Here is a 25098-nt window from a genome sequence, read left to right as displayed (position 1 = left end):
TTTTAAGTGTTTAAATGTTCTGCACTGTCATGACTGGATTTCTTACAGTATTTATGAATATTACAAAATCAAATTGTGTTTTAAAATTAAAGTCTGTTTTAACAGTAAGAAATATGTGTATGGTTTAGCATTGCAATTCTTCTCTTTAGTGCATCTTGTAGAAAAACACTTTTAACTTAAAGAAAAATACAGTTGTGGCCAGAATTATTGGCACCCTTCATAAATATGATCAAAGATGACTCTAAAAATAAATCTGCAATGTTTATCCTTTTGATCTTTAATTCATAAAATTAGCAAAAATCTAACCTTTCATTGAAGGAAAAGAATTGAAAGTGGGGGGAAAATAACATTAAGAAATAAATGTTTTTCTCCAAAACACATTGGCCACAATTATTGACACCCCTAGAATTTTTTATGAGTAAAATATCTCTGAAGTATATTCCCATTCATATTTACATTTTTTTAGCTCACCGGGGTGATCATGAACATGAAATTGTCCAGCCATGACTTCCTGTTCCACAGGAGTATAAATATGCATGTAGCATGTAGCTGTGATCGTAATAGTTATCAGTGACACTGGTTAATAAGCAGATCAGAATCAACTCGCAAGAATGTGCACACAAGTTTTATTTAACTATATCATGAACACATTGCTAGACTAAACACACAAAGAGATACAAATCACACATACATAGGAAATGAGAGAGTGGAAATGAATTTGAACCATAGCATAACAGGTTAGAACCATCAGTTTCTCATTATAACGCACCTTTGTTAACAAAGGGGTTCAAACTTAATACTAAATCGCCGTTGGCTTGACCAATGAGAAAGGTGCACTTATCTGGCAGGAGAGTTTCTTTGTTTGAAAGTGACCTAGTAAAATTTATTTGAAAGTAAGCTAGTAGTTTGTGTTAATTTATACTCTGATAAATATAACAAATAGGTAAGCAGCCATACCATTTTTTAAGGACCAAGTACGAGTACCGATATTTTTTTCGGGTACTCGCCGATATCAATACCAATTATATACGACTATACATTTATTTATTTATATTTTATTTTTTTGGTGATGTGGCAGTTTTCCAAGCACAACACAGTGAGACATTAGTATGTATTCATTAGAATGTAGGACAGTTTCTTTATTATTACTCCAGTGAAAAAAAGTAATAATTTTTATGTGCTTGTCACAAACTTAAAGCACAAATTTCACAGTGTCCAATAACATTCAAAGGGCATAATTACCAAAAAGGCATAATAAAAAACAAAAACAAACATCAAGTCTTTTTTAACCTGCCTTTCAAAAAGTGCTTAACAGATATTACAGAATAAATGTTTATAACATAACACTGTGAACCATTGTAAACATGACCATGATATGAGAAATTTTATTTCACTATATATATATATATATATATATATATATATATATATATATATATATATATATATATATATATATATATATATATATATATATACACACACATTCATTTAACATCTTTTGTTGTTTTATTAACATTAAAGGCCCACTGAAGAGTGATGGAACGCGCAGCATAATTCAATGTTGACGTAATTTCAACTGAAACAGGAAGACAGGGCGATATATCGAACAGCCCCGCCCCTTTTTTTAAATAGCCAATAGCGTTTCGTTTATGTTACAGCTCGGTCAGAGCGATTAGACTCTGTAAAACCTCTGTTTCCTTCTAATCTCTAACCATTTCTCCTCATAATGTCCTTTATATTGCTTATATACAGCATTCTGTGCAGAATTCAAATGTGTCCGATACCTTTTGTGGTCTGTGCTGACTCGCGCATATGATCCTCTCTGGGCCAGAGCAGACTGTGCTGCTCGCGTTGCGGCGGTTCTTGTGACACTAACGCGAAAACGGACTACATTTGCATCAAAGGAAAGCATATTTACACTGTCTGAATCGTTCCCTATTCTCTATATAGTGCACTATGTGCCATTCATCATGTGAAAACTAGTAAATGTGTGAGCGAATGACCGATTTCAGCCGAGGCTTCAGGGTCTGTTGATAGCGTAGGAGGAGGCGAGACTTCAGATTCTAGAGAGCATTTGATTGGACCGAAGATTTGACGAGAAACTGAAGTGTGATGTGATGTCATGAAAATCCGTGATCCATTTTAGCGGAAGTGAGAGGACTGTAAGTTTGAATGCTTATATCTTCTAAATGCGAATTTTGTCATTGTTTTGGAACACACCAGCTTATTAATAACCTTAACCTTAACATATTCATACTAAAAGCTAAAAAACTTAAATTTTGATTTCAGGGGGACTTTAATGACAGACAAATATTTAATTAGGCTACTGTCATTTTAAGACCGAATCCATGGATGTAATATCTGACACATATCCTGTTTTCACCCACCTGTTTACGTCCACTTAAGCCATAACCGACTATATTTACGTGAAATACTCCACACGATGGACATTTTGACAACTATTTGTGCATTTGACCATTCGGATACAATGAGATTCGTGCAATGAGATTCGCGCTGTCTGAGAGAACTGGGATTGCACACAAGAAAGAGAGAGCGCTTCTGGTCTGTGTCATTCAGCATAATTTGCATGCAGTTCGCAATGTGTGGGTTGTCATCATTAATTTTCAAGTATTTCCACACCCCTGAGGCTGACATTGTTTCATTGAGTCATTGTTCACATTGAGTCTCTGTGCACGGAAAATTCTTTCAGTTACATCACGTGAGGGATCAGTCTTTGGTATCGAGGGTATTTTTATGAGTACGAGTACAAGTACATGAGCTGTATCGGTATCAGTGCATCCCAAATAACAAACGTACAATGCATTCAGACATTGTGGAGTCTGCATGTTGTGAAGATTGACTTTTTCAACTGTGTGTTTGATCGCTCAAGACATTACAATTAAGTGTCCCCAACTAAGCAAGCCAGAGGCAACAATGGCAAGGAACACAAACTCTATCAGAAAACTGACAGAAATGGAGAACAAAAAAACTTTGGGAGAAACCAGGCTCAGTCGGGAGGCCAGTTCTCCTCTGGCCAAATGAACAAACATGGTGTGATTATGATTCCAGGCTGCATCGCAAGTCAGCTTGTGGATTGATATTATTCAGAATATTTCATCCATCTCATTCTTTAATCTAGATTTAAACTGACAGAGTGTGTCTAGCAAATAATGATAGGAAGACTGTTCCAGAGTTTGAGGCCTATTTAGGAAAAGGATCTACCACCCGCAGTCGATTTCAATATTCTAGGTATTATCAACTGGCCAGAATTTTGAGACAGTAATGGACATGAAGGACTATGTGTCCTTCACGAATAGGAGCTTGCTCAAATACTGAGGAGCTAAACCATTCAGGGCTTTATTAATAATTAGCAAGATTTGAAAAGGAATATGATGTTTAATTGGGAGCCAATGCATTTTGACAGCACCAGGCTAATATGGTTATACTTCATGGTTCTAATAAGAATTCTAGGTGCTGCATTTTGGACTAGCTGGAGTTTGTTTATTAAGCCTGCAACCACCCTGTAATGCATTACAATAACCTAGCATAGAGGTCATGAATGCATTAATTTACTTTTCTGCATTTGACATTGAGAACATATGTTGTAATTTGGATATATTTTTAAGATGGAAGTATGCGGTTTTACAAATGCTAGAAATGTGACTTTCAAAATAAAAATAGCACACCTAGGTTCCTACCTGATGATGAAGACTTGACAGAACATCCATCAAGAGAGACATTATTCTAATTATTATGTGTGGAGGTTTTTGGTCCATTGAATAAAACTTAAATTAAAATTAAAACTGAAATTACTAGTCATCCAATTTTTATGTCAACTATGCATTCCGTTAGTTTTGTGAATTGGTATGTTTCGTCGGGCCTCAAAGAAATATAGAGCTGAGTGTCATTAGTGTAGCATTGAAAACTAATGCCATGTTTCCTAATGATATCTAGCATTTGCACAGTGAAAAGCAATGGTCCTAGAACTTAGCCTTGCGGTACTCCGTACTTAACTTGTGATCGATATGATACCTCTTCATTTACTGCTACAAATTAATGACTGTTAGATAAGTATGATTTGAACCATACCAAAGTTCACTAATGCCAACGTAATTTTCGAGCCATTCCAAAAGAATGATGATGAAAGCAGTCTCAGTATTATTATATGGTCTAAATCCTGACTGGAAATCCTTGCAGACTCATTTCTCTCCAAAAGGGCACATAGCTGTGAGGATTCTGTCATTGTATCAAATAAATACCTAGGATTTGTTTTCTTTAAAAGAGTAAAAATTTCATTTAATTTATTACATTTTTAATGGCAATTAAACACATTACATTTGGCAAAGTCACACTTATTTTAAAATAGTTCAATTATTTATTAATGCTCTTCAGTTTATCATTTAGTCCACACTACAAACAATGGTTGATCATTTAAAATTTTTGAAACTGTAAACAGCCTTCAGTTAGCCTTTGGAACTGTATTAATATTATTATTATTAATATTATTATATTTTTTAATGGTATAATAATAAGAATTTAATTTGTATTCAATAGTAATAGTAGTAAACACAGCAAACACAGCTGAAAATAAGACTAAATTCTTTGTCTGTCTTTCCAAACAGAATAAGAGGGCGGTGCTGCACCAGACACACTATGTGGAACTGCTTGTTGTGGTGGATAATGAAAGAGTAAGTCATGTAAATCTAGTACAATCTTCTCTTTTCTCATTATCTGATGGTTATGTTACACTCAGGGAAATGTCAGACAGTAGCTCTTAAACTGAGAGCAGTTAGTGTAAGAGAATTTAATGGAAGTGTGGAGACATTTATTAAACGTTTTGAGACGTGTGGGATGAGAACGTGATCGCCCCATGCCTGGGTCATTAAAGCATCAATGTGAGAATTGTCCAATGTGAGAAGTGCCCAATTTCTGAAAGCCTTTCTTGTATTTCTTTTTTCTCTTTTCTACAGTATAACTACAAAAACAGAAATCAAACAGCAGTACGTGAGGAGGTGGTTCAGATTGCTAACTATGTTGATAGTGTAAGTTTTCTTGCATATTTTAAGATGGATACAAAGAACGCCTTTTTCAGTTCACATTTATTTGTCAAATATTACAAATCTTTATTTATATATCACTAAAAATATTGATTATTAAGAGGCCTGATTTTCTCACTTTCTTTTTCCTGCTTCCCCTTAGATGTACATGCCTCTGAATATTCGCATTGTGTTAGTGGGGCTGGAGATCTGGTCTGCGCAGAACTTCATCAATACTGATGGCAGTGCTGGAGAGGTGTTGGGCCGCTTTACTCAATGGAGGGAGAAAGAGCTAGTTCACCGTCGACGTCATGACAGTGCACAGCTCATCCTGTAAGGGCCTCTCTCTGTTACAATTTATATCAGATGTTTGAATTGCATCAGGAGAACATGTATTATATAATCAATAAATTCGTAGTAATATCACCCAAAGGGAGCTTGTACAGGGAACACAGGGAAAAGGACATAACAAAAAGCCATGCTGCACACCATAATTTACCATTACAAGATCAGTTGTCTGTTCATTTACATAAACAAAGTGGTAATGTCACAGTGTCTGTAATGAAGTGTACAAAGAAAGAGACAGAGACAAAAAATAGTCTTTAATAAAATAAACAAGGAACACTCAGGAGATGGTATGAGAAAAAATTAACACAATATTGTTAAAAAAAAACACAAGAAACACAGGGCTTAAATACATGGAGATGGTAATCAAACTGAACAGAAACTGGTGTGAGGGAGGGACTAATTAACAATCAAGGAAACTAACTAGGAACTCAGGCAGGCAAATAGAAACAGAACACATTGAAATGAGCTGAACATACACGTTACAGGTAACTGAGATGAAGTATTTTAATGAGGCTAGGGCCTGTCTACTTATGCCAGCCTAATATTAAAGCCAGTCCAGAAGAATATGATGATCTGTAGTGTCAAACGCAGCACTTTGTCGAGAAATACATGACAGGTCTTCATGAATTTCTCTGCAGCATAGTCTTGGGGACACAACTATGTTATTTTAAGTATTTTTGACATGAAATGAAAAGTTTAGATGTTTAATTATTCATTTCACATGAGCCAAGATTTGGCTTTTTCTAAAAAGAGGTTTAATAACTGATATATGTATAAAAGATTTAGGGACGTGTTCTAGGGTGAGGGAACAGTTAATAATATTTAACAGGGGTCTGACATTATTCACATTACTTACGTTCTATAAGCCTGTTAAAGTATGTAGATCTAGATGTAGAGTATTCCAGACTTGCTCGTAGCCGGAAACACTGTCTTTCCAAGCAAATCGAAAAACCTCCAGATTAGGTTTTGCGCTAGTAGCTCTCTGTAAGTGATTGGTGTCGAAAAGGGAAAGTCTTTGCATTGTAAAGTATATCTTCAAGAAAAATCCAGTTATGTGTCCTTTTAGATTTATTGTTCTATGAATAATGATGTGCAGTTATGGCTGCAGAAATTGCCTGTCTGATTCTCTTTCTCTCTCTTTTTACAGAAAGAAAGGATTTGGTGGAACAGCAGGCATGGCTTTCGTTGGCACAGCTTGTTCCAGAAGTCATGGTGGTGGAATTAATGCGGTATGATGTCTCTGATCCACTTCTCATATGCTACAGATACTCACACACACTGTTACACAGTGTCTGCTGAACAGTGACTTTCACCAGTATCTAAATCTCTGTCTTTGTATGTATATGTGTGCATTTTCCCCTCAGTTCACCAATAATAATGTGATGTCATTTTCCTCCATCGTGGCTCATGAGCTGGGCCACAATCTTGGGATGAACCATGATGATGGCCGAAACTGTAAATGCGATGTCACGCACTGCATTATGAACTCAGGGGCAACGTAGGTGTTTTTTGTCTATGTTTGTTTACAAATTTCAGTATGCTGTGAGGTTTTTGTTTTCACCCATTTCTCTGTCCTCAGTGGTTCTCGTAACTTCAGTAGCTGTAGTGCTGATGACTTTGAGAAGATGATCTTGAACTCAGGTGGCCGCTGTCTGCTGAACATACCGCGGCCGGACGAGGCATACAGCGCCCCATTCTGCGGGAACAAGCTGGTGGATGTGGGTGAAGAGTGTGACTGTGGATCAGAGGAAGTGAGTTGTCTAATTCCAGATCAGTTTAGTTATTGGGTAAAGAGAGCTGAACGTAGTAATTGTTGGCTGATTTAGGTAACCAACTTTGCTGTTGAGCCAGTGATGTTAAAGGTCATGAAGACCAGGGTCCATATTTACAAAACATCTTAAGGGTAAAAGTAGCTCCTAACTTGTTGATTTAGGAGAAACTCTTAAAAATAATGGGTGTGTCAGTCCAAAATTTAGGACTCCTAAATTTAGCTCTAAGAGTATTTCTAAGTTCTAAGAGTTTTTCACAAAGCATTTTAGCACTAAAACTAGCTCCTAAATCTGTAAAAAGTTAGGAGTAGTCAAGAGGACTCCTAAGTCACTAAGACCAAATCACAAACAATACTAAAATGGCTGTTGCTGGCATTCCGCCTCAGCAATCCACTCAAAGACACTGTAGCCTACACCATTGAGCCAATAGTGCCTTGATGAGCCTTTTCTTTATAAATGCAATAAATATTTTAATTTATAGATTTATAGATTTGTCATCTGCAATGACAACATAAAGGTTCATTTATGTACAGGTGTAAAAAGTATTGAATGATGGAGAATAAAACATTGCGGTAAAGTTGAAAATAATATACTAGCCTTGTGGGCAGCTCGCGTGATCTGAATTCAGTTTCCGGCTCGTGGACCTTTCCCAATCCTGTGCTGTTGGAAGGAAGGCTCCGAGCTCAGAATTTAGCCCAAACCCAGTGTACTCCCCTGTATACTGGGAATAGGAACCAGCCAAAAGTGAGGAGTCGGGGTGGTGGAGGGGTGCAGAAAACTGTCGAGGTGACTGTGAGTCGGCTGTGTATATACTGAATATGCCTCCTCTCGAGCTGATTAGATAGACCATTTGAACACGCTCTTCCCAAACTTTGTTTTTAAAACATAATTTGTCACCTGAATTCTGCATTCTCTCGAGATGCATGTAAGAGGCTGACAATTAACTGAACATATACTTGTTTAATTAGTGACATTTAGCCTACATTTTAAAATCTTTATTTGAACATGACAACATTTTTGTTTTAAAACCTTTATTTATATATGGCGAAATGATACCTCTTTCTACAATATTTCTATGATTAAATCACCCACAGAGACCCCTCCCCCATCAGCCAATCACTGTGTGCATAGTTAGTAAGCATGTTGACATCATCCATAGCAACGAGGTCAACCACGCCCTTTCTCTTAGCTTAAGTCATCTCTCTATTCCTTAGTAAAAGTTAGTCTCAGCAGCTTTGTGAATAGGTTTTAAGAGAAAACTCTTAGCTAAGAACTTTTACTGCTATTTAGGAAAACTCTTAGTGGTAAGATAAAATGTTTTGTGAATACGGCCCCAGGGCTGCAACGACTAATTAATAAAAAATCAATTCTAATTAATTATGAATATAATCATAATAATAAACAGCAAAAAAAGAAAAAAAAAAAAGAAAAGTCCTCTCATTTTCATCTGCTTTTATTCCCAACCAAAGTCTTAACATATAAATATTAGTACGACCATAAAAAGATTCAACACACAAGAAAGACTGAACAAGTTTTAGAGACATTTGATGAACAGAAATGGAATAATGAGGGGTCAGTATCAAAAGTAGCAGTCAGTATCTTGTGTGGCCATCAGTACTATAGTACATCTTATTCTCATGGACTGCACCAGATTTGCCAGTTCTTGCGGTAAGATGTTACCCCACTCTTCCAAAAAGGCATTTGTAAGTTCTCAAACACATCTGGGAGGGCTTATGATTTACACATGGTTTGCCACTGTAAAAATGATCATCTGTCCCTCCTGTCTCCCTGTAGCACTGTCTTAGGTTTCTTTGCTCACTTTCATCACTTTTGCGACTCATTCACTAAGCTGAACAGCCAATTAGAGTCCTCCCTCACTAATGGCCCAAAACCCTGATGGCATCCGACCAGAGCCAACGTTGCAGAACACACCGAAAGAACTAAGCCAATCGACACTCAAAAACGACCTGACATCGCTCTGCTCGCTCAGTCCGCTCAGGGCTGCTCGCTCAAACCAGAATGCCCTTTGTGATATGCTGGTTTGAGAATCTGTGAAATAAGTAATATAAAATATAAGGTTATGGAGTTCAAATAATTTTTTAATTAAGTTGTGAACCTTATACATATAAGCACAGTAGTTAAAGCGATAATTCACCCTAAAATGAAAATTCTGTCATTAATTACTCACCCTCATGCCGTTCCAAACCTGTAAGACGTTTGTTCATCTTCAGAACATGGATGAAGATCTTTCTGATGAAATCGGAGAGCTTTCTGTCCCTCCATAGACAGCTATGCAACTACCATTTTGACACTTCAAAAAGTTCAGAAAGAGATTGTAAAACTAATCCATATGAATTAAGGGTTTTATTCCAAATTTTCTAAAGAGACACAATCACTTTATATGATAAACATTGAATTTAGGTGTTTTTGTTTTTTTACATATAAACGTTCATCAACATCAGCTATGCTAAACGGAAGCTCAAGCATGCTTGCTTGACATGTGAGAACCAATGAGGTTTATTCTTGTTTTACGCAGCACGTTTGAACTTCCACAAGAACTAATGAGGTTTGTTCTCGCGCATCACGCAGGTACGGTTGAGCTTCTTTTATGCTCCCTGATCAATGTTTATATGTGAATAAAAGCCTAAATTCAATCTGTTCATCATAAAGCGATCAAGTCTCTTCAGAAAATTTGGACCAAACTGTTCAATTCATATGGATTAGTTTTACGATCTCTTTATGAACTTTTTGAACTGTCAAAGTGGTAGTTGCGTAGCTGTCGACGGAGGGACAGAAAGCTCTCAGATTTCATCAAAAAGATCTTCATTTGTGTTCCGAAAATGAATGAAAGTCGGCTTGGAATGACATGAGGGAGAGTAATTAATAACAGAATTTTCATTTTTGGGTGAACTATCCCTTTAAGAACGAAAAGGGAAATGAAACTGAAAGGGAGAAACTAAGTTAGCAAAGAAGTTCTTTTTCATTCTTTGCTCAGGGGTAAAAAGAAGTTTGAAATACCTTTGCAGCTGTTAGTGAACATCCTGCTCATGCTGCTGAGAGAGGCATTTAGATGAATATGTAAATAAGTGCTGCGCACTTTCCCCTCAGTAACAAAATGAACACAACTAAAACAACAGCGGTGATAAAACAGCAGTCAAGAAAGCATCTGATCATAGCGATGTTTGATTCAGTTCTGCAATTCAGCACTCCAGTCAAGTCACATTGTATTTATTTATAACACTTTATACAATATATTGCTTTAAAGGTGCCCTCGAATGAAAAATTGAATTTCTTGGCATAGTCAAATAACGTGTCAAGTAAGTGTTCAGTACATGGAAATGACATACAGTGAGTCTCAAACTCCATTGTTTCCTCCTTCTTATATAAATCTCATTTGTTTAAAAGACCTCCGAAGAACAGGCGAATCTCAACATAACACTGACTGTTACGTAACAGTCGGGGTGTACGCCCCCAATATTTGCATATGCCAGCTCATGTTCAAGCCATTAGACAAGGGCAGGACGTCTAGATGTGCACAGCAGAATCATCAGACTAGGTAAGCAAGCAAGAACAATAGCGAAAAATGGCAGATGGAGCAATAATAACTGACATGATCCATGATATCATGATATTTTTAGTGATATTTGTAAATTGTCTTTCTAAATGTTTCGTTAGCATGTTGCTAATGTACTGTTAAATGTGGTTAAAGTTACCATTGTTTCTTACTGTATTCACGGAGACAAGAGCCGTCGCTATTTTCATTATTAAACACTTACAGTCTGTATAATGCATAAACACAACTTCATTCTTTATAAAACTCTCCAACAGTGTAGCATTAGCCGCTAGCCATGGAGCACAGCCTCAAATTCATTCAAAATCAAATGTAAACAATATAACAGTATACAATACTCACATAATCCGATGCATGCATGCCGCATGCTTGACGAACACTTTGTAAAGATCCATTTGAGGGTTATATTAGCTGTGTAAACTTTGTTTATGCACTGTTCAAGGCAAGCGCGAGCTCCATGGGCAGGGAGCACGAGAATTAAAGGGCCAGTAGCCCTGAATCGGCTCATTTATAATGATGCCCCAAAATAGGCAGTTACAAAAATGAATAAAAAAAAAATCTATGGGGTATTTTGAGCTGAAACTTCACAGACACATTCAGGGGACACCTTAGATTTATATTACATCTTTTTTTTTAAAAAGGGCACCTTTAAAGCATAGGTCTTCAAGCCTGTTCCTGGGCTCAGGTTAGCTTGAAAATACACCGGCCAAGTGATCTGAAGCAGGTTGGAAATAAACTTTGCTGGACAGTGGATCCCCAGAAGTAGGGTTAAAGACCTAGGCTTTGAAGCCACAAATATCATAACTGTTATTACAAACAGAAAGACATATTGTACAGCGAAATTTCATGTCTGAGTGGGATTTGAGTGAACTTTGTTTTACTGGTGAACATGAGAGGTACATGAGTGGAGTATGCACACGGGCATAAAGCGGTTACACCACGTCCGGTTCACTCACATGCTCTGGTTTAAAACCTGTCCTGTAAAGCTTGTTTGTATTTTACAAAATTATCTTTAAAATACAGTATCCTAAAAAAGGGACATTTCTTTTTTTTACTGAGTTTAGTTTGTTGCATCCCTAATGAAGAATTGAGAACTTCTGATGGTTGATTATGTAAATGTTTCAGGAGTGTGAGAAGGACCCGTGCTGTGAGCCGAAAACGTGTAAGCTGAGGTCAGGAGCTCAGTGTGCGTTCGGGGTCTGCTGCAAGAACTGCAGGGTAATTGCACCTTTTCTAACACTGTAGCTCTGCTCCAAACCTTAGTGAGATGCACTGTTATTGTTATTGTTAAATAAATTTATTAAAAAACATTTTTAATTCAAATAGAGCTGAAATAAAATATAAATATTGAATGAAAAACTTGAAGTAAAAAAGTTGCCTTGGTAACTAACTAAAATTAAAGTTGACATACTAACATTGCTAAAACAAAAATAAAAATACATTAAAGTTAAACAGATATAAAAAAAAAAACTAATACAAATGTCAAATCCACATAACAAAATATACTACAGCTTAATCTAAAATTAAAATGAAAACTGAAAATGTAAAAATAAAAGCTTATTTGAAACAATGATAAATACTATAATAGTATATAAATTACACTAAAATAACACTGGCAAGATGCCTGCCATGCTGCTTTATAAGATAGCTTGTTCTGGCCAAATTGTAAGGCAATATTGTATGTGCCCTTCACGCAATGAGTTTTAAGACAAAATTTGTCTAGTTGGGTCATATATTTTTTCTCCACCAAAGCATCAAACTTTTTATATCACCAAGCACCTCACTAGGACAGAGCTATTAGCCTATACCTGCATATGCCATTTGACAATATGCAGTAGTACTTTTTTACTCACATGTTCTGATTAATTTTTCTCTTTATCTGTCAGTTTTTACCTGGAGGCACTGAGTGCAGAAGCAGCACTGATGAATGTGATTTGCCAGAGTATTGTAACGGCACATCTGCCCTCTGTCAGAATGACGTCTTCAAACAGAACGGCCATCCCTGCAAACAAGACCAGGCTTACTGCTACAACGGCCAGTGCCAGCACTATGACACCCAGTGTCAGGCCATATTTGGCACAAGTGAGTACATGGTTTTGTACTTGTAGGGGTGGGTAATATAATTAAGAGTATTGTTTATCCTATATTGATTAAAATGAAAAAAAAATATTCTTACGCTTATGAACAGTTCGTTAGAAATTGTCTGTGACATAACCACAAAATTTGTGAGCTGATCATTTACTAATGTCATATATTGTATTTAACATTAATCTAAGTTGAAACAATAAATCGACATGAGGGGATGATTAATATTATGTTTATGTAATTATATGGAATAACACCAATGTTATTTAGAAGTGTTAGAAAATGTACATTCCAAATGACTTTCATACTTCCTGTTAGATATTCTTAAATATTCTGGGCCATTTGAAATACACAAAAGAGAACAGATAGATAATAAACATACAGCAGAACAGTATAATGTTTAGTTAGTGTATTGCAAAAGACTCAGTGGTGCCCTCTGTTGATAAACTGACCTGCAGCTCCATCAAGAGCACACGTTCTATGCTACAATATGTTTTTGCAAGAAGTCTCTTGTGATACCAAGTCTGCATTCATTTGATGAAAAATACAGTAAAAATGATATTGTAAAATAATTTTGCAGTTCAAAATAACTGTTTTCTATTTTAATATATTTTAAGATGTAATTTATTCCTGTGATGGCAAAGCTGAATTTTCAGCAGCCATTACTCTAATCTTCAGTGTCGCATGATCCTTCAGAAATCATTCTAATATGCTGATTTTTTCAGTATTATTTGATGAATAGAAAGTTCAAAAGAACAGCATTTATTTGAAATATAAATATTAACATTTTAAATATCTTTAACTCCCAAGAACATCTAACTGCATGACGTAAATTACTTTAATGACGCGTGCTTCATTAATTTATTTGCACATTTAAGATTTTAAATTAGGCACCAGCTATTTACATTAAGTGCAAATAGCGATTGATGTTATTTACACTGTGTAAATAGCAATTAGATGCTATTTATACTAAGTGAAAATTGCAATATATTCAATTTACACTGTGACAATAACAGTATTTTTTTAGCAATATGCTATTCACACTAGATGAAAATACCGATAGATTCTGTTTACACCATGTAAAAGTATTCTTTGCAATAAGAGTAAATAGTAATTAGATGCTATCTATACTTTTTATTGGCAGATACTATTTGCACCTCAGTATTTTTGTACATTAACAGGATGCAATAATATCATAGAGTGTAAATGATTATACTTATTGAAATTATTAAATGGATGCTGCCTTATTGGGAGAATAAAAACCCTCCCTACATCTTCCCCTAACCCTACCCAATAAACACTTTTAATATTATTAAAACTGGTTTGCAGTTTATTTACACTTTTAGAACATTATTTCATTTTTATTAAAAAATATATGCGAGCTCGGCGAAAGGCGGATTCGAACCCGCGTTAATCGCATTAAAAGCCAGGTCTGGAGCCTTACTGGTGGGCGGAGCTAGTGTAAATAGCGTTTGCCAACAAGGGATGCTATTTGCACTTTGTGTAAATAGACACTCCGTTTATATTAATCGCATGCGTTAACATTGACAACCCTAAAAAAAATTAAAATAAAATTAAAATGTATCAATGTTACTAAATAGCTATACTCAGTGATACTAAATAGCAGGGTAAAAAAAAAGGGTTTTTGTTTAAATAAAATAAAAGAGAAAATAGAAGTTGATATTCTGTAAATGTAACCCATCTGTCTTTTCTTGTGTGTAGAGGCTAAAGCTGCTCCTGAGCTGTGTTTTAAGGATGTGAACTCTAAAGGTGATCGCTTTGGAAACTGTGGCTACCATTCCAGTGGATTTAAGAAGTGTGAAAGCAGGTACAGTACAGCAAGATATATGCCATTACAATTAAATTCAAATTCATACTCAGGAATCCAAATTTAGAATTTTTATAAGAACACACTCATGCTCTCATTCTTTTAGGAACGCCATGTGCGGGAAGCTACAGTGTGAGAACGTTCAATCATCAGTCATATTTGGCATCAAGCCATCTATCATCCAGACCCCCATTGCCGGCACTACCTGCTGGGGCGTGGACTTCCTCCTGGGCTCTGACGTACCTGATCCCGGCATGGTCAACGAGGGCACCAAGTGTGGAGATAATAAGGTGACAGAGAAAAGCAACATTGAACATACAAAGTTTCTGCTTAAATTATGCACACAGATTAGCAAAATATGTTTGCTGAATTGTTTAGCCACTTTCATGAATGTGCACATATTCTCAGGCTTTCTGCAGGTCTTAAAAAAAGTCCTAATTTACCCTTACACAAATTAAGGCCTTAAAAAGGTCTTAAATCAAAGCAGAAAGTCTTTGTCAGGTATTCTAAATGAGGGAGGCCCAAACGCAGAGCTGAGCCATGACAATTTAATGGCGGAACTGTAAACAAGGCACAAGAAGGTATAGAATAGTGACAGGCCAAACAGTATGGCAGGGCACACGACAGGAGAACTGGCCGGTCGGGGTAGACTGCAAGGAGGTGATGGCCAAAGATGGATACAAGGTGGCGGCTCAGGGAACCAGAGGCTTGATAGCTGGTGAAGAGACTCCAAGTAGCACCAGACTAGCCGCCATGCCAGGAGAGTCAATGACCAGGGTGGAACAGGATGCGGGGCAGGGCAGGAATCAACACAAGACACACACACACACGACTCAAAAAAACAAGACAACAAGAGATAACAGAAACAACACTAACAACTAACTAAAGAATACAAAATAAACTAAAATAACTGAGGCTAGCAAAGAGAAAAAAATAAGTAGATAAAGTGAATAAATTCTAGAAATAATTTAACTAAAAAACAAAAGAAAATTAACAAGACTGCAACATTACAGGAAAGAAAAAATAACAGATTAGTTAGCAACCAAATCAAAAACAAGACAGAAACAAAAAAAGGCTTGGGAGAACTAGAGCAAAATAAAGACTAAAACTAGACTAGAATAAAATAAAAACTCAGGAATAAAGAAAAACTAGAATATATCAAAAGGAAAATAATCAGATAGAGAAAACTAAATGTAGCACTGACAAGATCTTAGAGAACCGCACGCACACATAGAATGCAATGAACCAGTAAAGACACGAGGGAAGGAAACACAATATAAAGGGACCAGAGCACATGAGGATCAGGGGCCCGTTTCAATAAGGAGGTTCAACCAACTCTGAGTTAAAACTTGAACTCTGAGTTGACTTACCCTGAAATGGAAAACCCAGAGTTTCCCTCATTTCAGGGTTAACATACTCGGAGTTTTCACTTAACCTCCTTTCTGAAACGGGCCCCTGGTGAGCACAATTAGTGAAACAAGAACTAGACAGGACTAAACAAGGGGGCATGGTAACCGCAAACAAGGAGGTGGAACAAAAGGAGTAGCGCAAACAAACAAAGACATAACCATGTGCTCAAGCACAAGACAAACAAACAAACATTAAACAAGGACAAAACAGACAAAACAGGGGAGAATTCATAAAGTCATGGCATTAAATGTTGCATGCATTGCAAAAACAATAAATATCTTCCTCAGTATTTATGTCCTGTTTTCCGATACAAATATCTAAACATCTTTAAATAGATATATTTACTTCAGATGCAAATGTATGTCTTGAATAATTAAGTTTATGCTTTAAAAAAGAACAAATACCTGTCAATAATAGGGCTGGGCGATATATCACATGAGATTGTCACGCGCATTTTGTCAGTAAAGCCGGTTCCCTGATTACCGTGAAATCGCCATCACCTGCTTTCAAATGGAGCAGCATTTAATATACAGAGCCGTAGTTCACTGATAAGCTACGCAATATCGCGTTCATTATCGCAGATGAATCGCCTTCGATAATGAACGCGATATTGCGTAGCTTGTCAGTGATCTACGGCTCTGTCTATTAAATGCCGCTCCATTTGAAAGCAGGTGATGGCGATTTAGCGGTAATCAGGGAACCGGCTTTACTGACGAAATGCGCGTGATAATCACATGCGATATATCGCCCAGCCCTAGTCAATAAGTTATTAAAACTTCCTATTGAATTAAGTTGATTTTTCTGAGACCATTGGCAGATGGTCTTGTTTTAATCATAAACTCACTTCATTTTGATAAATTTCACAGAAAACAAGACTTCATATTTTATGTAATTTTGTATCTAAATTCATCTTGATTTAAGAATCTTTAGACATTTGCATGGGAAAAAAGACAAAATACTGTGTGTGTGTGTGTGTGTGTGTGTGTGTGTGTGTGTGTGTGTGTGTGTGTGTGTGTGTGTGTGTGATGCATATCTGATGGAAGTTTTATTTTCAAGTTTTGCAAATATAACTGATTGTGTTTCTCCCTAGACATTTACATTTAGATAACATATTGATGTATTATGTTCCTTTCAATTTATTCCTTAAATTGTCTTTACTTGGTCTTAAAAGGGTCTTAAATATTTACTTTCATAAATCCTGCAGAAATCCTGATTCTGTATGAGGATGATTCTTCAATTAGATTAAATGTTCTGTCCACTAGGAGAATTGCATTATTTTTCTCAAAGCAATCATTCTAGCTTTAAAAAATATATTATAACATATTTTATTGTCTCTTGAACTACCTATTTTCCCCGTGTTTTTAAATTTAATGTTAATTATGGCATAATTATTTCTATATTTTCAGCTTATCCCCTACCCCGACTTTTTTCTCTTTAACTTTTTCTCTCAATAATAAATATATAAAAAGTGTAAAAAATATGGAAATTCTACATTGGATTTATTCCTAATAAAACAAAGAGTTGCTGTTCCCAATACTGCTGCCATTACCATCATGTCAAGCATTGCAGAGAACAATCAAGTTTCTCCTAAAATATATTATATTTATGATGTAAATATGAAATGACTGAATGACAGTGAAAAATCAGAAGTGTCATTAATTTTATGATTTTTTCCATAATGATCAGACAGCAGCTTTATTTATCATTACAAAACTGGTCAGTACATGACATTTTTCATTAAGAAACATCAGTTTGTTTATTTATTTATTTTATCAAAGTGTGTTGACTGCTAGTTAACTTGTGTTAGTACACCCAATACTTCTCCAACTTAAAAAAAAAAAAAAAAAAAACTGTAAAACAAACATCATTCACTTTAAGGGATAGTTCACCCAAAAATGAAAATTCTGTCATCATTTACTCACCATCAAGTTGTTCCACACCTGTATGAATTATTTTCTTTTGCTGAACACAAAAGAAGATATTTTGAAGAATATGGGTAACCAAACAGTTGATGGGCCCCATTGACTTCCAGATACTATGGAAGTCAATAGGGCCCATCAACTGTTTGGTTACCAACACCAAACTATCCAAACACATTTTGAAGAAATCCACTTAAAGGCTGATTGAGGACATGATTAGATATTTTTTTCCATGATAAAACAGTTTAAATTATTATTATTATTTTATTTTATTTTTTTCTAAGATTTCATGATTTTACCTGCACACTGTATGTTTTTGACTTATTATTATTTGTATTGCAGATTTGTCTGAATTTTGAGTGCAAAAGTGCAGACATGCTGAATTATGACTGTGACGTCGAAAAGAAATGCCACGGCCATGGGGTACATATGCATGCACTTCCCACAATTCAATGGCACCATTTTTCATATACCTACATATACATAATTTTGGTCACACTGAAGTTTAGGGTCCAATTCTCACTATTAACAATTAACTATGACTTTTGCCTCAATAAAATCCTAATTACTGCTTATAATATAAAATAATATAATAGTTAGTAAGATAGTTGTTAAGTTTATGTATTGGGTTGGATTAAGGTATGTAGAATATGGTCATGTAGAATAAGGCATTAATATGTGCTTTATAAGTACTAATAAACAGCCAGTATTCTAGTAATATGCATGCTAATAAGCAATTAGTTTATAGTGAGAATTGGACCCTAAACTGAAGTGTTAACAAAATTTTACATACACCTATTTGTCAAATGTGTGTTGTGTGTTGAGTGTTGTATGTTTGTGCTTGACTACTTTCAGGTGTGTAACAGCAATAAAAACTGCCACTGTGAATACGGCTGGGCTCCTCCATTTTGTGAGGCCTCTGGATATGGAGGAAGCATCGAAAGCGGCCCCACCTGGGATGGTAAGACTGCTTAACAACGGCACAGCTAGAGCTTCACAAAGGATTATCAATACTTTTAACATTTGTCAACCGTAAATGTGATTACTAGTGCTGTCGATTGATTTAAAAAAATAACTATTTAATCACACTTTTTTTTTTTGTAATTATTCACACCTATCATTTGAGTTTTGAATAGATTTTTATATTGTAATACTTTCACATTAAATCTTCAAAATAATGTAGAAACAACATAAAGATAGTATATTTGAAATATTTGTTTAATGGCATCTTTTTACTAAGCATTATGAATTAAGGCCAGTATCATTTATACCAGTACTGATACTGATGTTTTTTTCCCCCTAGTTATTATTATAGCTATTCAAATTACAGTGTAATTGAAAGCTGTCAATTTTAACATTTAATAGGCTTTAAAAAATATAACAACTTAAGTAAACTTAAAACAATCTTCACATAAACCCATTGTAATATATGTCACATTTAGCTGTGCCTTTAATATATTAGGTCTCAACGCTAAGGATTCAGTTGAGATTTTTACCTGCCCTGCTGAAATGCACTGAAAAGTTGTTGTTTTTGACCCATGTAACCTTGTAAACAATGCTTTCAGATTTTCAGGTAGTTCTAATGGGTAAATATACAGAAATTGAGTAATCAAACACTGCACAGTCTTCAGTGCATAAATTATAAATTGAATGTAGATTAATTCTTATTAAAGCTATAGAAGTTATTCATTCAAGAGCAGCGAGTGATTTTCTCTTTGTCTTTTGATTAACATTAATGACACAGTCAGCAGCAAGTTTATTAGGCTGCTGTCACTTTACGACCTGTCAACAGGAATCTGACACATATCCTATTTTCTCACATCACTTTACATTCATTTAACACTTTTTAACTCATTTAAGACTGTGCTTATGAGGATACTCGACAAAACTGGAATTTTCACACAATTTTGTGTGTTTTTTGTCTGTTCAAGCTGCAAAGAGAACTGTCTGAATTGGCATTCTGCGCGCGCATTTCGGGTGTTTGTTCACAGAGAGCCACTTCACAGACACTAGTGTACCAGTACAGATTTGAGTTCTTCTCATTTTTTGCGTCTTATCGTGCTTGAATGGTTTAATTGAATGAACGATGGCATGATCATAATGTAGTGCAGCCAAAGGATGACAGAAAAGGCATGCTGCATTAATTGCATTAAAATATTTTTTTTAAACATTAAACTGAAGAAAAAAATCATCACAATATTAACACATTAATTTTGACAGCCCTAGTGATTACCTCGATTTAAACTCTCTCTCTCTCTCTCTCTCACTCTGACCTTCACTCAGATAAAGATACTTCCACAAGGGATGGTCTTCTTGTGTTCTTTTTCCTTGTTCTTCCTCTTTTGGCGTTGGGTTTATACGTGTTCTTCAAGAGGAATGAGCTGAAGCAACGCTTTTTCAGAAAGAAACGCTCTCAGGGTTATGAGTAAGTATTAAGAGTGACATATTCAACCTTTCCCTACACTATTATGATGTCATCAACTCTGAACAAACCAAGTTTGTTGTTTAAATGATAACTGATGATGGACTGTTGAAAAGTTGAAAATTAAATTAAATTAAATTACATTTTCATTATTCTTAGGCCTGGTTTCACAGACAGGGCTTAGATTAAGCCAGGATTAGGTCTTAGTTTAATTAGGAAATTTAAGAAGCCTTTATAAACGTGCCTTAGAAAAAACTGGTGTGCATCTTGAGACAAAACAATGGCACTGACATGTTTTATTATATGCCAGTGCAAGTTGCTTTCAGTTAAAACAGCTCAAACATGCATTTTAGTTTAAGACTAGCCTTAAGCCTTGTCCGTGAAACCAGGGGCTAATGAAGTTTTGCCTGACTTTATAAGGCTATATGGTTCTTTTTGAATTTCTGATCATTTGCTATGGAACTATCTGTCATGCATAATCAAAAACTTCATTCAGATCAAGGTGAATAGCTAAATAATTAATTAATAAAAAGCTAATAATTAAAAGTTAAATCAGTTAATCATTTAAAACATTATATTAAATAAAATAAATAAATACATTTAAAATAAAAACAATAAAAATAAAGCACTAAAAAAGATTAAATATTTTGTTTACCTGCATCATGTGACCATTAACCGTCATCAGAGAACCGTGAACATGGGAATGTGTTATATTATTCATATATTCATTTTAATTTGTGAGGAGAACTTCAGGTAAATTTTAGGTCAAAGGGATTTGGCTGCCAGTCAAGCATTCAACAGTGCAACGGCAAATACTTAAGAGGCATATCAAAACAATTCCTATATCTCCAAATCAGAATTGTAATGTGTATTTAAAGTGCCTCTTGCCTCTATATTATGCTTATGCTTTTTCAGATTTTACCTTTCATGTGTGCACAATAAATGATGTTATTGTCTCCCAAAGAATGAAATCCTGAATTGCCTGAAACAAGCCGTCAGTAATTCCAGTCTTAATACCTGCACGAACCTGCGTAGGACTGTAACACATTAGCATAATGCTCTTCATTGGCTGCCTGTGAACGTCTACTTTGACCTGCCCTAAAACACTGTAGTTGCAGCTGAGACCTAGAAGAGTTTGGTTTGTGTTGTCGACTTGTCAAGGAGACGCTCTTTTCTGTGCTGTGAAAGCAAATACAATTAGCATGCACTTCCAAAGGATGGGAACTCGGCTTGAATTGATACGGCAAAACCAATGCCATTATTGCTGTTCAAACCATTGTGTATACAAGTGCTGAGGAAGCCTCCAGAGATTAAATTCTGATATGGTAATGGCCGTTTCATTACTGACACAGTAAGCAGTAATCCATATTCTCTGTGAGCCTGCTCTGATTGGTTAGAGAGACTAAATCCTTTATCAAACCATTTAAGACATTATGAGAAAACAGGTGATGCTGCAATGTACAGTGCTCTCCACAAATATTGGCACCCTTAGTAAATATGAGCAAAGGCGGCTGTGAAAATAAATCTGCATTGTTTATCCTTTTGATCTTTCATTCAAAAAATTCACAAAATTCTAACCTTTTATTGAAGTAAAACAATTGAAAGTGGGGAGAAACTCACATTATGAAATAAATGTTTTTTTCCAGTGCATGTTGGTCACAATTATTGGCACCCCTGAGTAAAGTTATGAGTAAAATATCTCTGAAGTATATTTCAATTTATATTTACATTTTTTTAGCATACCAGGGTGATCATGAACATGAAATTGTCCAGCCATGACTTCCTGTTCCACAGGAGTATAAACATGAGGAAACACAAAGGCCAAATTCCCTTAATCATTCATCACAATGAGAAAAAACAAAGAATATATTTCTGATGTGCAGCAAAAGATTGTTGAGATTCACAAAATAGAAAGTGGCTGTAAGAAAATAGCTGAAGCATTTCTACTATCAGGGCAATAATTAAGAAGTTCCAATTAACTAAAGATGTTACAAATCTGCCTGGAAGAGGACGTGTGTCTAAAGGTTTCAAGAAAAAGGTTTCCTCGCTCATCCAAAAACAACTTCAAAACTTCAAAAGGGACCTGGTTCTATGGTCAGATGAAACTAAAAAAGAGCTTTTTGGCAGCAAACCCACCAGATGAGTTTGGTGCACACATGGATAAAAAGTACCCCATGCCCACGGTTAATGCCTGCTGGATCTTTAATATTGTGGGACTATTTTTCTGCTTGAGTACATGGTATCATGGATTCTATCAAATACTAACAGATTTTAAAAAAAAAACTGCTTCTGATAGAAATCTTATAATGTGCCGTGGCTGGATCTTCCATCAGGACAATGATCCAAAACAAACATCAAAACCAACACAAAAATTTGTCACTGGGCACAAAATTAAGCTTCTGCCATGACCATCCCGGTTTCCTGATCTGAACCCTAAAGAAAATGAGTGGAGTGAACTGAAGAGAAGAAGCACCAACATGGAGCTGGGAATATGAACGATATGTAGAAATTCTGCATGAAGGAATGGTCTCTGATCTCTTGTCAGGTGTTCTACAAATTCATCAGGCATTATAGGTGAAGACTCAGAGCTGTTATCTTGGCAAAAGGACTAATAATTGCAATAATTGGGTGCCAATAATTGTGTCCAACGTGAACTAGAGAAAGACATTTATTTCATAATGAGCTTTCTCCCCCATTTGCAATTGTTTTACTCAAATGAAAGATTAGAATTTTGTGATTTTTTTTTTTTTATTATTATTTATTTATTTATTTATTTTTTATAAAAGATCAAAAGGATAAACAATGCTGATTTATTTTCACAGCCACCTTTGCTCATATTTACCAAGGGCGCCAATATTAGTGGGGGGCACTGTATATTATGGGAAAAAATAAAAAAAATATAAAAACATTTTTGACCTTGGATGCATGTAAACCTATTGTAGGAGACCTTTTTTTGGATGAAATGTATTGAGCAAATGATGTTTAGTGTGTTAAATATAACCTAGATATTTACAATATTAATATTGATCAGCATTCTTTGGTTGTTTCCTCAGAGCTGACAGCAGACCGCAGGCTACTGTATCTCAGCGGGGAAACCCCAGCAGTATAGTAAAGGGTGGGGTGAGTGAGCAAATCCACAAGCAGACTTCTACACAGCAGTACCCTACTGACTACCATACTGACAATGTTTAACTCACTAAATGTAACATTAACGTAAATCTAACAAGTGTCCTACTGTATAGTACTGTATCTTTAGATTTTAGATTTTTTTCCAGTTTATGTGCCTGAGCATAACACAACTGTACAAATGCCCACTAAATGCCTGAGGAATGACAATGCAACAGAATTATTACTAGTTAGTAAATCAGTTCATTAATGTGTGAAGAGGGAAAACAAGTTTGAAACCTTCCAAGTTAAACATTTCCATTACATTTCCAGTTCTTTCTATTGGAAAGAACAATACACGGAAAGAACAGGTTAATGAGAAATCGTCTGTCCTTCACATTTAACTGAAGTCATTAAATGTTACATCTCAGTTAAACAATAGTCTGCTGATACAAAGATAATAATCAGGCTCCTTTTTTTCTCTTCTATGATAAAGCACCAGGCTCAGTTATTGCCACCAGAGGAGGTAAATAACTGCATACTGTACTAAGAAGGTTTTACTGTGGGGCATCTCTGCTGCTGTTGCTTTTAATGTGCCTTTTCTGCTTCTGCATTTCTTTGTCTTCTTACACTTTGTCTTTTGTAAGAAAGACACAAGCTATGTGTTAAGAACCATCTTGCACATTCATTTCATTAAATAATTTTTTATTGTTTAATTAAATAGGTAACACTTTACAATAAGGTATTAACTAACATGAACTAACAATGAGCAATACATTTGTTACAGTATTTTTTAATCTTTGTTAATGTTGATAAAAATACAACTTTTGATTTTAATAATGTATTAGTAAATGCTGAAATTAGCATCAACTAAGATTAACAAATGCTGTAGAAGTATTGTTCATCCTTAGTTCATGTTATCTTAAGTAGTTAACTAATGTTAAGTAATGAAACCTTATTGTAAAGTGTAACCATTAAATATTAAATAATTTAAATAAATGAAATAATTTCTGTAAGCAATAAAGTACGAGAGGCTGTGCTCCGCTTTGCGTCGTGCCTAACAGTGCCCTTCAGCCGTGACTTATTCACGGTACAGCACTAGCCTCGAGTACCTTATTGCTTTTATAAAACGGTTACCACACAATACAAATATTAAAACCAAAAAATATGTATCAATGCAACTTTCATGACGTAAAATCACTAAAAGCCTTCCCGACACGAACTAACTGTTTTATAATTAAATACATTGAATAATCATTATATTAATAATAATATCTTTAATTTACATCTACTAACCCTGATTTCATGTATACTTTAATAAGATTAATTCTCACTTCAGCACTTAAGCAATTTTATTTTCAGAGATTTATTTTGTTTCAGATATTAATTAATATGCATAAGAATGTACTTTCCTGCAGAGTTTAGCTCCAACCGTGATCAAACTCACCTGCTTATAACTTTCTTGTAATCCTGAACATAGACATATAAATACATAGATGGCTCATTGGCCGCTTTGTCCCGTTGATGCAATACATCCGCTATATTGGACCAGGCAAGACTGCTCTATAAACAAATACAAGTAAACGGGATCTGCTGTTTACA

At 35.3% G+C, this 25098-nt stretch overlaps 1 protein-coding gene across 2 annotated transcripts in view; it reads left to right on the top strand.

Annotated features, from left to right (window-relative positions):
• adam9 (ADAM metallopeptidase domain 9) overlaps positions 1–25098 on the top strand; it is a 66672-nt gene that overhangs the window by 38781 nt on the left and 2793 nt on the right. Inside the window, exons 7-21 of one of the 2 annotated variants that reach the window (XM_048209146.1) lie at positions 4626–4691; positions 4974–5045; positions 5203–5372; positions 6535–6616; positions 6752–6885; positions 6967–7138; positions 11853–11945; positions 12614–12809; positions 14535–14640; positions 14747–14930; positions 18312–18392; positions 18825–18930; positions 20253–20394; positions 23445–23511; positions 23993–24022. In XM_048209146.1, the coding sequence (XP_048065103.1) occupies positions 4626–4691; positions 4974–5045; positions 5203–5372; positions 6535–6616; positions 6752–6885; positions 6967–7138; positions 11853–11945; positions 12614–12809; positions 14535–14640; positions 14747–14930; positions 18312–18392; positions 18825–18930; positions 20253–20394; positions 23445–23511; positions 23993–24022 (1701 nt within the window). The remainder of the gene's footprint in view (positions 1–4625; positions 4692–4973; positions 5046–5202; positions 5373–6534; positions 6617–6751; positions 6886–6966; positions 7139–11852; positions 11946–12613; positions 12810–14534; positions 14641–14746; positions 14931–18311; positions 18393–18824; positions 18931–20252; positions 20395–23444; positions 23512–23992; positions 24023–25098) is intronic. The other variant, XM_048209147.1, reaches the window with a different exon arrangement.

Source organism: Megalobrama amblycephala, linkage group LG12 (assembly GCF_018812025.1).
Source record: "Megalobrama amblycephala isolate DHTTF-2021 linkage group LG12, ASM1881202v1, whole genome shotgun sequence".
Classification (NCBI taxonomy): domain Eukaryota; kingdom Metazoa; phylum Chordata; class Actinopteri; order Cypriniformes; family Xenocyprididae; genus Megalobrama; species Megalobrama amblycephala.
This window is presented reverse-complemented; position numbering and strand designations above follow the sequence as displayed.